The 18,892-nt window shown below is 39.4% G+C and overlaps 1 protein-coding gene across 3 annotated transcripts in view; it reads left to right on the top strand.

Moving 5' to 3' along the window:
- LOC101738072 (uncharacterized) overlaps positions 1-18,892 on the top strand; it is a 161,721-nt gene that overhangs the window by 86,747 nt on the left and 56,082 nt on the right. For all 3 annotated transcript variants that reach the window (XM_038015381.2, XM_004923751.5, XM_062672168.1), the window contains 3 exons: positions 8,312-8,419; positions 9,268-9,412; positions 13,561-13,693. In XM_038015381.2, coding sequence (XP_037871309.1) covers positions 8,323-8,419; positions 9,268-9,412; positions 13,561-13,693 — 375 coding nt within the window. In that variant the 5' untranslated portion in view covers positions 8,312-8,322. The remainder of the gene's footprint in view (positions 1-8,311; positions 8,420-9,267; positions 9,413-13,560; positions 13,694-18,892) is intronic.

The following is an 18,892-nucleotide window of genomic DNA, read 5'->3' as shown; positions in this document are numbered from 1 at the left end:
ACAAAACGGGTTCGATGGACACAGCTGGTTGATGGAATCGGACGGAGTCACCACGATCCTCAGCAATGAGGGACCGATCGAAGAGAGAGAGAGTGAGATTGACTGCCGCTTCTTTGCGGTTTCTAAATTGAAATTAAAAAAAACTAGATTCGAAAATCAATAAGAAAACAAAGTCCGTGACAATACCGAAATAGGTACGCTAGTAAAAAAAACGTGTTAACCACAGCCTGCTTTATATCAGCAAGAGATTACCGGGAAATACGCAATGAAGTATAAACATGGACGAATTAACGACACCAATAGCAATTAAGAGTCTTTCATACGGAATTGACACTTGAGCCAACAATTGGATTGCGACACATCACGGGTAAAACCCGGTTCTTCCGAGGCGGCCCGACGTCCTAGCAATGCCATCGGTGCACCTGTATAAACAAACGGACCTACATATTCATCTGGCTGTAGCTACATTTCTTTTAGGAATCTGTTTTTGGCAATGTCCTACAGAAGAAATTGCGTTGATATAACTAAAGAAAATAACACAATTATGGGGCGATTTTGGTCACTTTCATACTTCAGTGTGCTTAGTGCGAGTTTTTAACGTTCTCGATAGCGTAAACGTTAAGTCAAATTTGTATGGAGCTGGACTCTAGGGGCACTCACTGTTCCAGCGGCATACAAATTTCAGGTAACTTTTACGCTATCGAGAACGTTAAAAAACTCGCACTACGCACGCATTTTTTTTTTTTTTTCCTACCTATGCTGATAGCCTTGAGAGGCTATTTCAGCTTCGCCCTAACGTTTGTAGGTGAGCTCGCGGGGCTCAACCGGAGAGTTGCTAACACTGACCTTAGCAAGAGTAGTGCTTCGCAGAATCTACCACGTGACCCACTGAGAAGATCCGGCGAGAAACTCAGTGGGCTGTGTCTATGGGTTAGTTCGCTCGTCGAGCCCTTCGTCGCAAGCCACGGGTTCGACGAGGACGGTGACCGTAAGCACACTGATTACATATAATATAGCGAGCAATCTAGAAGTTAAAAGACCTAATCTTCGAAAATAACAAGTTTAGAAAAACGCGAGATGCAATCGGCCATAGTCATTGTGAAAAAAAACCTTATTTAAATTATTATTTAAGTTATTTAAGGTTCTCTCGATCATAACCATTCTGCGGTACAAACAAATTATTCACAAAAATACGTCAATATGTGGACACAATATCGTCTTCGCTTTGTTTGTGTTGAACGTCACATCTGTAGTCACTTGGTAATTTCCGTTTTGGATATTCAATACTGGGTATCAAGTGAAATTTGTATTTCAGTAAATTACAATGTATTGCGGTATAGTGTGAATTAAATAAGGGTCTAGGTTATGCAATGTGTTTATGATAGAGGAATTAATAAATAAAGGAATTAATAAAAAAGTCTTCTAAGAAATTTTTTGCCAGAAAGTTTTTAAAGGCTTTTTCGAATTAAAATAGAAGTTAAAGATCACATAAATCTAAATAATAAAATGGATTACAGAATTGTGGCGAATGGCAATTACCTAAATTCATTATGCCCCCCTCCCATGGCCCATAAGCTCCCATAAAGTCGCAGCTTTCCGCTTCTAACTTAATGTGATAATAGAATTTGGGTTTTCTGTTGTTTTATGTACACCCGGAGTTTTGGTGTAAATATCTGGTTGTTTTCTGCGGTTCGCGTTTGGTGAATATAGTTAAAATAATAATAAATTTATAATATATAAATTATCCAGTTATCAAGCTGCGGATGGCTATCTCCATGAAGTTTCACATCCTTGAAGCTCGTCAACTCAATATCCGGCGAGCCGTATCCTCGTCAACCTAAGAAGGTGATTACAAAAAATTCAACAGCATTCTCAATTCAAAAACTCAACACAAAAAAAAAGCTTTGAAAAGATCACATCCATTATAAAGTAATTACAAAATGGTGATAAATATGAAATCAGCACATCCATTGCCGAAGTAACTGAGACACAATAACCAGCAGTCGTCGGACAATAGTTGTGTGGCAATGATACCGACGCAAGAACTCGGCACAGTTCTCAGGGTATTACTGAAACCATGCTCTGTACAGCTAATCGTGGTCCAAACAATTGACAAATGTGCAGAATTTGTGAGCTATATACGTGTGGTTGAAGATATTTGAAATAAGATTTCGTTTTTAAACTTTTACCATTAGATTTAAAAAATATTCCATACTAGCTGACCCGGCAGACTTCGTAGAGCCTCAATCGATAAACAAAAGACCTAAACTTTTTATAAAATAAACTTAAAATAAACAAAAGGAATCCGTCCGCCGGGGGACACATCAAAGGAAAAACAAAATTGTTATTTTTATTTAATGCTGAGTATTTTCATATTTATTTTAAACCTTCTCTGGATTTCCACAAATAATTCAAGACCAAAATTAGCCAAATCGGTCCAGCCGTTCTCGAGTTTTAGCGAGACTAACGAACAGCAATTCATTTTTATATATGTAGATTTAATACTTTATAAGAGAGAAAGGTTCTTAGAATAGTCGACGACAGGTGTGCATAGTGCGAGTTTTTTAACGTTCTCGATAGCGTAAAAGTTAACTCAAATTTGTATGCAGTTGGAACAGTGCACCTTGCAGCTAACGTAGGCATACGTTCCAACTCCATATACATAACGAGAAGACACGAAATTGTGAGGGCGAAAATCATGGATAGAGGTAGTCACGTCCTTCAGGCTTGAGGAGCACTACTAGACGGTGAAAAGAGAAATAAATTATAAGAGAAATGTCAAGATAAACCTGCACTTGAACTTAACTATAATTACCTAAATAAAAAAATGAAACTTAATTCACTCAAACATAGAACTGTCGGTTTTGATATTGACAGTTCTAAGTACTTATATAGTTACAAACCTAAATTACATATGTACGAGTTTATATAATACATACATGAAATTTTTAATAATGAAAGAAGAATTTCGTCATACATAGTATGGATGTACAACAGCCCGGTTCAGTGTTGCAGTTACCAAAGAAATGACTCGGGTCAACCGTCCGTTTTTATGCAAGCATTCCCTCATAACACTGTCGTAATCATTATCAAATCATAATTAGAAACCTTCGACCAATTTCCAAGCTTCGCCTAACTGACGTCTTGAATGAATTTTGTTTAAAACTATGACCCGTTTATCGATTCCAATTTATTTGTGCACTTTATAAAGATCTACATTGCTGCAATGCATGATTGCAATTCTACAGTTTTATTTGAAGCTTGCTTGTACCAGGTGGCTCTTGTTTTACCACCACAGACATGAAGACGTATATTTGCGTCTATAAAAATACAAACCGTAAACTTTCTACTGGGGTAATCAAAAATTTTAGACTCATAGGACAGTGAAACTGACACAGAGTATCAATAAGACTTTCCCCTTGGCCCTCTAATCCTAGTGGGGAACGTGGACTTGGGAACAAGGACACTCCCGCCTTCTGCTCGAACAGATAACGTCCGATACACCGTGTTCACATGTTTCACCCACGGCGATTCGATTTCAATTTGGGACGCATTATGCTCATAGTTCGTTTTGATCTAAATATTATTTTCCTTTCACTAATCATTTGATTTAATTTGTTTCATTTTATTACTTATCCGTGACCATGCAGTAATCTGAAGTATTCGCACCATCAGAAATAATAATAATTAAAAAAATAATCGTAAGATTAAATTGTAAAGTAGTTTTTTTTGCATACTTAGGCTAGCTGTTCTGTCTATCGTTTGATTTTTTCCTTACGTGTCCGATAGAGAACGTGTCTGGTAATATTCTTAATACAAAAAAGAACGAACAATTACAAAATAATTAATAAATTTGACTTTAAATAATAAATCAACACTTTTGTCTTGGCCTTGAACTGAATGTTATTGTGGCTTCAAGCTGATCAAGCTGTGTGGATTTAATTTTTATATCACCTGAAAAATAAGTGTTATTTGTTTAGATCTGAAACTTTATTAATAAGAATTAACAACTGCTTCGTTTGAACAAACACACACACAATAATAATAATACATTAAAATTTAATCTATGTATTAATACGTGAAGCAAAAACTTTGTATCCCTTTTTACGAATATTGCGCGGACGGAGCAGTATGAAATTTTCCACACTTATAGAGAATATAGAGAAGAAGTGCACAATACTAATATTTTTTTTTAAATAATGCATAAACGATACATTAAATCAATAAAGAAAACATTACACACACTACATACCATGTATTTGACGCACACACGCATGCATACTATTCATTGTCAAACTTTTGTTCTTGACGTCTGTTGTCAAATTGAGAATGGATTAAATATTGTTTGTCTTTGTTAATATTTTTTACAGTGTAGTCTTGGCGAAATTTGTGAATAAAGAAGTATAAAATACAATCATAATAGTGTACAATTCCAATTAAGTATACCTCTAGTATAGTTAACACTTCGAGTCGACAAGATGACCTCTAAATCCGGCTTATGTTCATAGTCAGTTGCAATTCGTTTAATGAGAGATTAGTTTAAAATTACGTTTTGATTATCACAGCATTATTATAAATCTCACTTTGAACGCTATAATTATCTAAAGCAGTACAGCGACTTGCCTATACAAGGCGGACTAGCGCAATTTTAGACTAATAACTGTCATACAAGAGATGCTTTCACATTTTCGAGACATAATGACTCATTTGAACACAGTGCTTGTAGCAGGAAAACGACATCGACTAAGGCTCATCTCCGGATAGTCTGTCTCTTTCTTTTGGGTACTTCGCTTGTGCGTTCATCTCCCTCGCTCTCAGCATCCGTATCGATCGCGGTTCTGTCCTTGACCTTCTGTGGATAAACAGTATGTACAGCTGACCTTGTACTATGAGAGCGTAACGTTATTGTCGCTTGCATTTCTTTTAGTTTTCCTGGCAAATGCTTATCTTAACCCTTAAAAATATACTATTGTAAAATTAACATAGTTTTTTAGGGCGTAGATTAGAAACTTAAAACCATTGGAAAAGGGTTATTTTCGGTAATATTCTTTTTTTCTTTCTTGAAGCTTGAAATTAAAAGCAAATGTATACCGGGTAAGAAATGTTTTTCGAACACCTGGTTGCCATTGAAGTCCATGGACACAAACCTACCAACATCTACTCTAAGCATGAAACGTAGGCTACACTTGTTTGTATCAGAACATGTCTGTCACATCAGTGTTATCCTATCACTAGTATATGCCTGTCTGCGATTAAATATTGCTAGGAAAATACTCAAGAGAGCTCTGCTGCCTATCCTCCTATAAATTCCCAAGTCGTCTTTTGACGTCCACGGGAAATGGGGTGTGGCGGCGACATTCTAGACAAGATAAAGCCGAACTGTGTACATTTCTATTTTCTATAACACACGAGAACATTATTAACTAGGCCGTTGAAATCGGAGCGTTTCTTTTTGATACCAGATCTTTATCTTTTTTTTATTTTTGAGAATTTACTGGTGGCCCGCTGGCCTTTCCAGTTTTACCAGGACAGGTGGGCGAGCAAAGGCTCAGCCAGGAGGGGTGGGATTTGCTAACAGCTACCCGAGCGTCTTCAAAGGAGAGCTAACAACTCAAGAGCAGCTGTTTTGCGAATGAATCTACTACCGGATCGGAATCGCGATCCGCTGAGAAGAGCCGGCGAGAAACTCAGCGGGCTGATGCTTAGTTGCACGTCGAACTCTTTGCCGAGTTTCGACGAGAACGGTTATCGGAGTCCCTGAGTCCCTACTCCTAGTGTTAAAGCTAAAGGTGTCTAATGCTAGGGTTATTGGATCTGATGGATCGGTAAGGTCGTGTCTAGGGCGTCGACGGTGACTGGCTCCTGCGTGATCAGGATTCGGGAGATCTTTATGTTAGTCTAGTTGGTTCAAAGATATATATTTTTTGCTCATGTACGCAGACGAGCAATCGGCCCACCTGATGGTGAGTGGTTACCGTCGCCCATGGACTGCAGCAATGCCAGGGGCAGAGCCAAGCCGCTGCCTACCGAAAATTGAAGATTGCAAATAAAATTACATTTGAAACGAACGTCAAGAGAAAACTCAATCTCTTGACAATAAATTGGCCAACGGAATTCATCGCGTACATTAACACTAAAAGGCTTCCCTCGCAACGTTACCCTAATGGATTTACGAGGACGCAGTATCCCGGGATGGGTTGGGATTACGAAAATGAGCTGCGAATTTTTCGGTTATTAACTTTTGTCTTATGCATTCTCTTCATTTAAACCAAGCAATATTAAAAAATATATATTGAATCTCTGTATCGGGCAAGGATTAATAAGACGTTCAGTGCTTAGTGAGAGTTTTTTAAACGTTCTCGTTATCGTAAAAGTTAACTCAAATGTGTATGGAGTTGAAACGTTTGCTTACGTTTGCCGCTAGGGGCGCTGTTCCAACTGCATACAAATTTGAGTTAACTTTTACGCTATCGAGAACGTTCAAAAACGCGCACTAAGCACACTGTTATGTGACTAAAGTATAAACGGATTACAACTTAACGTGCTACCGACAGCCCGATAATCCCAATACTGACGTAGGATCGTTGCGATATAATTATAGCTTAAGGCTTCGTCAAACAGAACGCGTAATTAGCGCGCGTCAGAGCGCTAAACTGACGCCGCGCTATGACGCCGAGATGTGTTGTACTACTATGGTAAAATACCGTCAAACAGAGCCCCAGCGCTATAAGTACGCAGCGCTCTATCGCGGCGTTAGGACGCATTGACGTCAGGCGTTATAATTTTTTACAAATTTTATTTTAGCGTTCGAGTGAATGCGTATTAAAATACTAGATAATGTCCGAAAAAATGATAGAAATAGTTAGAAAATACCCATGCTTATACAATGCCACATCTGAATCACTCGATTTCTTAATACTTTTAAATTTTCACACTGCTATCGAAAGGCACTATGATTTGGCGAATGCGTTGCGTCAAGGAGCGTTAGACTCATCTGGTCAATATGAATAGCGCGACGTTAAATACGCTTTTATTAGTGGTGGTAGGACCACTTGTGAGTCCGCACGGGTAGGTACCACCCCCCTGCCTATTTCTGCCGCGAAGCAGTAATGCGTTTCGGTTTGAAGGGTGGGGCAGCCGTTGTAACTATACTGAGACTTAAGAACTTGTATCTCAAGGTGGGTGGCGCGTCTACGTTGAAGATGTCTATGGGCTCCAGTAACCACTTAACACCAGGTGGGCTGTGAGCAAGTCCACCCATCTAAGCAATAAAAAAAAAAAAAAACGCGGCGCTAAGTACGCATTCTGTTTGACGAAGGCGCTCGTGGGACGCATCTGTCACCTACGTGTCACGTACTGTAATACATTGCGCATTCTCGAAATATCATCATAATAAAATAAATAAATAAATAGTATTTACGCTTATACTAGTGCTCTTCAAAATTAGAATATCGACCATAAACGACACATGAGAATTTTGATTCATTCTTTATCTATTACATTTTCTCTTCTGTTTTATTATCCGAGCCCTTTTTCACTAGTCATTTTATTATAAGAATAACACCAAAATAAAACTGGACAAATTAAAACAGTACGAATACTCAGTAGTGGTAGGAATATTCTGGGACTGCACGTATATTATGTACCACACCAACGTGTCTTTTTGTGTCATCTTGAAGAAGTCAAGCGTTTGAAGGTAGACATTGATGCCATACAATGCAATTGATGCTTGAGGTAGAATTAACTCGTGAGACCTGTATCTTTTTATTTCTTCTGGGTCGAAGCCGAACCCCTTGAATGTTCCCTCGCCTAGGGGGCGCGCAGGATATCTAAGGCCCGATAGCAGAAGATGTAAAAAGCGTGTAGGTGTTACCTACCTAAACTTGATAATACTTTGAGTGTGCTTATAAAAACGTCTAAGGAAGCTTATCTGACGACTGAGCGACGGGGCAACGCAAGCCCGCTTTCGCATGAAACATGTCTTGCTTGATCCTCCTGACCCTCAAGTACTGGTAACCTTCGTCCGGTAGTCGATTACAACGAAGAGTTCGACGAGCGAACTAACTATAGACACAGTCCACTGAGTTTCTCGCCGGATCTTCTCAGTGGGTAGCGATTCCGATTCGGTGGTAGATTTTGCGAAGCACTGCTCTTGCTAGGGCTAGTGTTAGCAAATTCTCTTCGGTTGAGCCCGTGAGCTCACCTACCTGTCCGAACGTAGTTGCAATAGCCTCTTAGGCTACCAGTGAATAGATAGGCGAAAAATAATAATAAGGAAGCGTGATACTATATATCATTTTATGTATTCCAGAGTGAAGGCGGATGTCGGGCGGCGGCGGCGCGGGTCTTATGTCGTGTGTGCGCGAGGGCTCGCTGGAGCCGCCATACCGACCGCCGCATGCAGACACACACAACCATGGTCAGTGTTGTATTTATCTTTATTTAATACCATTTTACTATAACTCTATAACTCTTTCGCACTCACTATAACTCTCACTATAACTCTTTATCAAACGAGGTTTGACAGCAGTTTTTAGCGGTATATCCATACCCGATCCTGTACACCGAATGGTAAACAGTCGACGTAGCCCAAAACACGTCATTACGAGTCCTCCCGATCCATTTACGGTGCTGTTAGGTACCACAAGCACCGGTCACTGTCCTCGTCGAACCCGTCGCTTGCGACGAAGGGCTCGACAAGCGAATTAACCCATAGACACAGCCTGCTGAGTTTCTCGCCGGATCTTCTCAGTGGGTCGCGTTTCCGATCCGGTGGTAGATTCTGCGAAGCACTGCTCTTGCTAGGTTCAGTGTTAGCATCACTCCGGCTTGAGCCCCGTGGGCTCACCTACTAGGGTTACGCTGAAATAGCCTCTCAAGACTATTTCGAGGCTCATATGGCACATGCTCTTTCGCTTTAGAAGACAATACAAATCAGTCATTAAAGTTGCTTTAGTTTTTTTTTTATTGGTTAGTTGTTTGGATGAGCTCACAGCCCACCTGGTGTTAAGTGGTTACTGGAGCCCATAGACATCTACAACGTAAATGCGCCACCCACCTTGAGATATAAGTTTTTTTTTAAAGATCCCAGTATAGCTACAGCGGCTGCCCCCCCTTCAAACCAAAACGCATCACTGCTTCACGGCAGAAATAGGCACGGCGGTGGTACCTACCCGCGCGGACTCACAAGAGGTCCTACCACCAGTAAAGTTTTATCTGCTGCAGGTTTTTGCGTGTCTGATATTTTCTGATTTCTCATCTTTACAGGCGAGGGCCGCACGGGCCGGTTCTTACGTGGGCTCCGGCGCATGTTCAAGAGACGAGGCAGCGGCACCCGAGCTGACGCGTCTCCAGACCCGAAGAGCAGTTCCACCAGTGAACTGCTGGACGCGGAACGACACGCCAGGAGAAAGTTAGTATCACCAGAATAAGCGGCTTGGCTCTGCCCCTGGCATTGCTGAAGTCCATGGGCGACGGTAACCACTCACCATCAGGTGGGCAGTGTGGCTCGTCTGCCTACAAGGGCAATAAAAATAGACAAAAAACAAAAAAAGGTCGGAAGGTAGTCTCTAGTTACGTAGCATCTAACGTAATACCATAATAATTAATGCTTTAATAGCTCTTATATTGTACACTATTCCCCCCCACTTATACATCGTATTTCTCTCTGCTAATAGTTTGCTGGAAGAAAACTCATGAATGAGTTAAGCTCGCCTTTGTACATAGTATTTAGACATTCTTTAAATCTGTTTTTATTGTATTTTCTTTTTGTGTACAATAAGTATAAATAAAAATAAAAATACAAAAATAAATAATTTTCAACGATAATAAATAGTTTATGTTTCAAAATCTATTTCAATTTCAAATTCCTTTTTAATACGCTTTTATTAGCTTCAGACGTATGTATGTTAGTATGTTACGGAATCTTTGAACATGATCTTGACCCCCTTCAAAACGTCGGATTAACTCGAAATTTGGTATTATAATTATTAAGGACCGATGGCAATACAAAACTAAAAAAAATATTGAAAAAAAATGAAATTCACCTAAAAAATGAAAAATAAATAGGTAATAGTTCAAAAAAACGAACAAAATACGCTTTTATAGAAAATGCAATAAAAAATTTAAAATTAATTTTAATAAATTTGAATTAAAAATAGTGTAAGAAAATTAATTTTATTGTAAAAAAAAGCGTGGGGTGCATGGTATCAGTAGTTGTTATAAATATTTTATGAACAGATAAGAGTAGAAGGGTTATTTTGATAATATCCTCAAAAGCACTATTTCTAATTAAAATTATTTTTAAATATCACATATTTCCCGTTTATTTTTGCCTCGAAATAATCACGCGATAACGTTATCGAAGGAAAATGTAAGAGTAACAGAATGATATCGATTTTTATTACCTGGGCTTTAAAATTAAGTGGCAAATAATTTAATATTGATGAGTTCAGATTTGCAAATGAACGCATTATTTAGTTCAACAGGAAGTCCTCATTTCTAATGGCATCGTTCTCTTGAATTTTAAAGGCCAAATAAATTAGTGTTGAGTGAATGATAATTTATAAATCATTTTAAACTTTTATGTATATTGAAGTGATGAGTTCATGACCGATATCGAATTAGAGTTTATCATAAACACTAGGTATATCGCAGATTCTGCCATAACTTAGGATTTTTAATACACTTTTATTAGCTTAAGACGTATGTATGTTTGTAACGGAATCTTTGAACATATTTTGACCCCCTTCAAAACGTTGGATTAACTCGAAATTGGGTATACTTATTAAGGACCGATGACAATTCTAAAATTGTAAAAAAAAATTAAAATAAAGAAATAACTTGAAAAAATTTCAAATTCAACTAAAAAATTAAAAATAAATAAGAGTTTAAAAAAGCTAACGAAATACGCTTTTATAGAAAATCCAACAAAAAAATAGAAAATATGGATGGAGAAATGGATTTTCTATAAAAGCGTATTTTGTTAGTTTTTTTTAAACTAGTTTTTTCTTATTATATTTGTTGGGACTTCGATGTTTGAAATCGTTCTGGGCTAAGGCAAAGGGATCCTGTGTACACATATTGAGCAATGCGACAGTGCCGGTGTTCAAATGAAATACATACTTAACAAATATTCTCGATTGACTTTAACGGAGAAAGAATAAGAGCGTGTATTAAAAATCAGACCCGCAAAATTATAAACTTGCATAATTACTGATGGTAGGACGTCTTGAGAGCTCGCTTGGTTGGATAACACCCTGCCTATTTCTGCCGTGAAGCAGTAATGCGTTTCGGTTTCAAAGATAGCGCAGTCGTACTATAAAAGCTGAGACTTAGAACTCATGTCTCAAGATGGGCATCGGCATTAACGTGATTGATGTCCATGGGCTCCGGTGACCACTTAACACCTGGTGAGCCTGTGAGCTCATCCACCAATATTGACATTTTAAAAAAAGAGTTAGTTTTTAGCATTTTCATTGTTGATGTCCATATGGACTTCGGTAACCATCGAATTACCGTTTCAAGGCTCTGTAGGCATTTTCAGTAAACGAATTTAATACAACTGAATAAGTTCAAAAAGTGTCAACACAATATTGTAATGCTGTAATTAACCTATCACAACATAACATAATAATAGAACGTATAACATTTTAATGAGACAAGAGGTCCCGCACTAGTGGAAATTCGACTATAATTAATTGGAATTGTAATTTTGTATAATCACAAATTTCGCCAAGGCTACACTATAAAAAAATATTAACAAAGACAAACAATATTTAATCTATTCTCAATTTGACCACAGACGTCAAGAACAAAAGTTTGACAATAAATAGTATGCATGCGTGTGTGCGTCAAATACATGGTATGTAGTGTGTGTAATGTTTTCTTTATTGATTTAATGTATATTTTATGCATTATTTAAAAAAAAATATTAGCTTTGTGCACTTCTTCTCTATATTCTCTATAGGTGTGGAAAATTTCATACTCCTCCGTCCGCGCAATTTTCGTAAAAAGGGATACAAAGTTTTTGCTTCACGTATTAATATATAAATAATTCTGAAAAGTTAATTTAATTGTCAGGTTTTGTTTATCTCTTTCCTCGCTTTTGTTGTTTGCCTAGGCTAGCGTTTTGGGCTTAGTGCGAGTTTTTTAACGTGCTAGATAGCGTAAAAGTTAACTCAAATTTGTATGGAGTTGGAACGTTTGCCTACGTTTGCCGCTAGGAGCGCTGTTCCAACTGCGTACAAATTTAAGTTAACTTTTACGCTATCGAAAACGTTAAAAAACTCGCACTAAGCACATTAGTTATGTTATAATTTGAGCTGGACTACTATCGATACTCGCATGTGGAGATTTTGATTAAAGATGAATTCGTTCCAAGCTTAACGGTTTACTTTCTTATAAGGTTTTAAGTTAAGTTATAATTAGTGGCGCGTGCGCCGGTCGACATTTTGTAGCATAGAGTAAGTAATACTTTTTTCCATATATAAAAATAAATAATATAAAATAATTTAATGTTTGATGCGAGCGTAGGGCTCAAATGATGTATGCTAGGCGTTAACAATAGTCGTCGTCGTCATTGTGTCGTGACGTGCAACCTCTTTGACAAGACATAAGACCTACAAAGACTAGACACTGACTAAGACAGAGACTTGACAAGAATTTGAAAAGAAACAAAGAGAGAAATGGAACGAAGGCGGACGCGACTAGCGGCAGGCAGTACTTTTTTGACTTCCCAAAAGACGACGACAAGGATCGAATTGACCATTCTCATATGTAAATAAAATAGACAGCAAAAGAACGAACCGATCGTTCACATTGCATGCACAATGCACGCAAGCTTTTTTTTCACTACCTAAGCTAAGAGCCTTGAGAGGCTATTTCAGCGTAACCTTAACTAGTAGGTGAGCTCACGGGGCTCAAACCTGACGACACACGCAAGCAAGAAGGGTCGTCGTACCCCCTTACTGGGGCACGGAACGGGCCTCGGGCCAAACCCCACTGCCTGGGCTGAAACTCCCTGCCATGAAAGACAGGGGTGAAGTTGATGCTGGGAGGAATCGAGAGGGGGGCTATTCGCAGCGTGCTCAACACACCTACTCTTCTTCTTAGTCGCATATTTCATTGCTGAAGGTCGTGTCCCTGAAGGCCCTTCGTGGCTCTTTGTACCATCAGCTTCCATTACCTTCGATTTTCGGCTTCTCTCAGAGCGACATATATACATTTTTTTTATTGCTTAGATGGGTGGAAGAGCTCACAGTCCACCTAGTGTTAAGTGGTTACTGGAGCCCATAAACATCTACAACGTAAATGCGCCACCCACATTGAGATATAAGTTCTACGGTCTCAGTATAGTTACAACGGCTGCCCCACCCTTCAGACCGAAACGCATTACTGCTTCACGGCAGAAATAGGCATAGATATATACATAATACGATGACTTGAATCCTGCCAGGAGTGACGCCCGGCAGCAAGATCCCACCAGCGCCGTGCTGTCGTCTGTTTGTTTTTTTTATCGCAATACACGGGAAGGTTGAAGGTTGCTTTGTTTTGTCACAGAGAGGGCGCCTATGGGAGTGGACTCTCAGTGTCTCACGACTCGGTGTTCACCGGGGAGCGATCCGGGGACGAGTCCAGCGAGGAACGTCCTCCTCCAGCACATGGCCTGGCGCATATAGCCAGTTCGCACCGGGTGAGTTGAATACTCATTATTGTACAGCAGTAACTGAATTGTTTTTTATTTATTTATTGTTAGATGGGTGGACGAGCTCACAGCCCACCTGGTGTTAAGTTACTGGAGCCCATAGACATCTACAGCGTAAATGCGCCACGGACCTTGAGATATAAGTTCTAAGGTCACAAGTATGTTAAGTTACAACGGCTGCCCCACCCTTCAAACCGAAACGCTGCTTCACGGCAGAAATAGGCAGGGCGGGGGTACCTACCCTCGCGGACTCACAAGAGGTCCTAGCACCAGTAATTACGCAAATTATATTTTTGCTGGTTTGATTTCTATTACACGATGTTATTCCTTCACCGAGGTCAATCGTGAACATTTGTTGAGTACGTATTTCAATAGAAAAATTTGTGCCCACCTGGGATTCGAACACCGGTGCATCGCTCAACACGAATGCACCGGACGTCTTATCCTTTAGGCCGCGACGACGACAGTAACGACGATTGCTTACGATTGTAAAATTAGGTAGATGTGCTTAGACTTACTTTTCCGACTATCCACGCCATCTGTTGACGCATCTGTTGAAAGTAAAAAAAAAAACTACGCGTGTTAAAAGAAGAAACGGAAGGTACGGTAAAATAACCCTCAGACACAGTCCACAGAGTTTCTCGCCGGATCTTCTCAGTGGGTCGCGTTTCCGATCCGGTGGTAGATTCTGCGAAGCACGGCTCTTGCTAGGGTTCGTGTTAGCAACGTCGTCAGGTTTGAGCCCCGTGAGCTCACCTACTAGTTAAGGTTCCGCTGAAATAGCCTCTCAAGGCGATCAGAGGTAGGAAAAAAAGGAAAGAAAAAAAAAAGCGGTAAAATTGAAACGCTTTTTTTCCCTACCCTACCTTTTAAATGCGGAGATATTTAAATGGTGTTTAGTTGTAAGGTTAGAGTTTATATAGTTTAAGTTCACTGTTTGTCTTCCTAATAAAATAAAATATCGCGCTAGTGTCTTAGTTATTAAAATAAATAAAAATGTAACTTAAATTAGAGTGTTAATAAAGGCTATCTTATCTTATCTTAATCCTCAGTCATTCATAAAAAAAGATCGCTCGATACGAGTACACCTGGCGTCTTATCCTTTAGGCCACGATTTACTAGTGGTAGGACCTCTTGTGAGTCCGCGCGGGTGGGTACCACCACCCCGCCTATTTCTACCGTGAAGCAGTAATGCGTTTCGGTTTGAAGGGTGGGGCAGCCGTTGTAACTATACTTGAGACCTTAGAACTTATATCTCAAGGTGGGTGGCGCATTTACGGTGTAGATGTCTATGGGCTTCAGTAACCACTTAACACCAGGTGGGCTGTGAGCTCGTCCACCCATCTAAGCAATAAAAAAATAAAAATAAAAACTTCAAATTTATGAAACGTCAACTTAATTTCACGGTCGACAAATCAGTGCAACATCTCTCAATTGCGTAATTAATAAGTAAAAGTAACACACGCAAAAATAAATACACCCACGTCTGTATATCGACGCTTGAAAGGCAAACGTGACTAAGCGACAATAACTGCTTTATACATAAATGATAGGGAATAACCATATTCGATGCGCAAAAAAAATGTATTTCTAGGTCTATTAAAATCATTTCAATCCTACAGCTACTAGCTAGATTCTACTACAGCTAGATTCGTCAAAATAAATTTTGTTTTCGGGTATAGTAACCGGCAAACATCTTGAGCAAATGACCTTGACTGCGCAGAACCGAATTTTAGATCACTTTGGTGGTGAGGGTGAGGCGCGACGGCAGGGGAAATCGTATCGAGCGCGTTATTGGTAGAATCTGGTAGATCAGTCGAACCTTGCGTCCCGCACCGCGCCCTCATTCCGCTTGCTCCCAAAAGTACGCTTGCGTACAGTGAAAAATCTATCGTTATTAATCGTTAAGTTATTTGTTATAATTGCTTGTTGACTTTGTTGCCATTGCTATTTGTTGAGTGTTTGTTGATTTTTTATAAAAAATACACTATGCCGCGACAAACTGGTGTAGTAATCAAAAGAAAGGGTAGAAAAATTGTGTACGACGTATATTGCTTCATTATAAAACAGGGGAAGAATGATATGGAAAAAGTAAAACAGACTTCGGAAGCAACAAAAACATCAGTGAGTACTGTTAGGTGCATTATTAACGAAGCTAACGGCTCTGGCTTGCTCGCCGTGTTTGGGACTCCGGGTAAGAAAAGATCAGGGAAGAAGAAAGTTACCGGAATGGATAGTTTCGTTCAATCTGTAATAAAAAGATGTAATCATAATAACTACATAACAAGCAGCGAAACTCCGTACCGTAGAAAGGCTTCGAAAAATTTAAAGAAGATATACATTTTAATGGCTCGGAATGAAGTTTACGACGAATTATGAAAGAGCTAGGCTTCAGATAAAAAAAAAAAAAAACAGAAAATAATCGGAAGCTGGTAATTGAAAAAAGGAACATTCGATTACTACGAATCGAATATCTTAAAAAAATAATTAATTATAGACAAAAAAGAAGATTGAACGACCGAGTTGTAAACTACACCGATGAGCCCTATGTCGACTCATCACGATGATGGCGACTCGGGTGATGAAAACAGTGATGATGATGATGATGGTCAAGATTATGATAACGAAAAAAAAAAATTACAAATACCAGCTTCGCTTCAACTGAACCAAGACCTGGCAACAGCTCTAGTTTTGACTTAATAGAAGGAATATCTATTTTACCCCAAGATTAAATTATTACAATTATTAACCTATATTTTTTGTTGATGTTCTAATAAATATATAAATAAATACATATGTTGATTTTAATAATTTAATTGCATTATGACGCAGCGTAAATAATGTTTTTGCACGTGAGTGTACCATGCGCAAACTTACCCCCACTACGTCAACAAATGCTCAAGAAGTTTGCCGGCTATTATATTTCAACTTTAAATTAGTCTACTGTAAAGTTCACGCATTGTCGCTTAGTCACGTTTGCCTTTCAAGCGTCGATATGTACTAATAGAAAGCGAATTAAAAAAAACACCACGTCATATTTTGAAATGTCACGCTAAAATGTGCAAGCTGTTTCGCAGCTGGAGTTATATTGATTGAAGTGAACTTAGCGGAGAGCGTCCTAGACGACACCCGTAGTAATAATATAATCACTTCAATATAAAGATGTTTGTTTTACATGTCGTTGTGGCCTAAAGGATAAGACGTCCGGTGCATTCGTGTTGAGCGATGCACCGATGTTCGAATCCCGCAGGCGGGTACCAATTTTTCTAATGAAGTACGTACTCAACAAATGTTCGCGATTGACTTCCACGGTGAAGGAATAACATCGTGTAATAAAAATCAAACCCGCAAAATTATAATTTGTGTAATTACTGGTGGTAGGACGTCTTGTGAATCCGCGCGGGTAAATACCACCGCCCTGCATATTTCTGCCGTGAAGCAGTAATGCGTTTCGCTCTGAAGGGTAGGGCAGCCGTTGTAACTATACTGAGATCTTAGAACTTATATCTCAAGGTTATATCTAATTCGAGTCCGAAGAATCAGTTATTTTCTTTGTTATTGGTAAATGGACCGATAATTTTACCTACCTTATCGCTGGTATCATCAGGATCTATTCCAGCTACGCAATGGCTGGTATGTGAGCTCAGACCTGAGAAAGTTGCGAGTGCTTTGCAGAATTTGAGTGGATCCGGCGAGAAACTCAGTGGGTTAATGTGCCTACGAGAAGCAATCGTTTGGTTTGAAAGGACTGTTATTCCAATCGTGACTGGTGCTTCGAATTTGCGGCAAATTCGAAACGCATGAAGAGCAGTGTGATTTAATAATATTTATGCTTCTCAAATTCCCACCATCCTTTGATATCATCATCGTCTCAGCCTGTCCACTGCTGAACATAGGCATCTCCAAGTGATGTCCAGTGCGGCCGGTCCGTTGCCACCTGCATCCAACGTGACCCAGCGATGTTCAACAGGTGGTGAGCCCTTCTAATAGGTGGTTGTCCCACACTGCGCTTGCCAATACGTGGTCTCCACTCGAGGATCCTTCTGCTCCATCGGCCGTTCGAATTTCGCGCTATGTGACCTACCCACTGCCACTTCAGCTTGCTAATCTTACGGGCTGTGTCGGCAACTTTGGTTGTTCTGCGGATCTCCTCATTTCTGATTCAGTCTCGTAAAGCATAGCCATCTCTATAGCTCGCTGCGTGACACTGAGCTTCCTAAAAAGATCCCTTGTGAAGCACCATGTCTCGGAACCGTAAGCTATCACTGGTAACGCACATTGGTTCTACACTTTTGTCTTAAAGCACTGAGGGATTTCGGACGGGTTGTTTGCTTATTATCAATCGTCAATAATACCGGTAATAAGATCGCGTAATTAGTAAATAAAACTAGCACGAACATTCTGACGTAAGCCACGACGGCTTTCTTTCAGACGATAACACCCAAAAAACCTAAGAAAAACTTTTCCGATTTTAAAATCATGAAAACAAAAGCACTTCGATCGTTAACCTATAAATTAAATTATAGTGATATTACAAACGCGGGGCGCACGTCAAATTGAATTGATTCAAATCTCCTTTTGATATGAAACAGGCACGCTTATTGTCGTAAGAGAAACGTTTATGATTCAGAACTGACTCACTTACGAGTAAGCATAATTAATTATGTTTCGATACGGACGAATATCAGCTGTTTCTAAAACAGTTTTGCTGTTAGTTATTTTATGTGCCTACACGTGTGTAATCTTTTCTATTTAGTCAAGCAGATCTCGGGCTATATAATAGAGAATAAACACATCGAATAACGGGAGTGTGTTCCTTTAAACGCGTTTCGTCTGGGAAAATACCATACTATTCTTTAGTTTTTGCAAGTTGTAGGCACAATTGAATCTATCCTAAACCAGAGAAACAGCCCACTGAGTTTCTCGCCGGATTTTCTCAGTGGGTCGCAATTCCGATCCGGTGGTAGATTCTGCGAAGCACTGCTCTTGTTGGGGCTAGTGCTAGCAATTTCTCTCAGGCCGAGCCCATGAGAGCTCACCTACGCGTCCGGGCGTACCTGGAATAACCTCTTACTTCTTACGCTATTAGCGAATAGTTAGGGGGAAAATAAACTTTTTTATGGCTTAATTTAACATTTAGTATTCGTGTTATTATTTCTGATGTTATGAATAACTAGCAGCTTTCGT

Source organism: Bombyx mori, chromosome 14, assembly GCF_030269925.1.
Source record: "Bombyx mori chromosome 14, ASM3026992v2".
In the NCBI taxonomy this organism is placed as follows: domain Eukaryota; kingdom Metazoa; phylum Arthropoda; class Insecta; order Lepidoptera; family Bombycidae; genus Bombyx; species Bombyx mori.
This window is presented reverse-complemented; position numbering and strand designations above follow the sequence as displayed.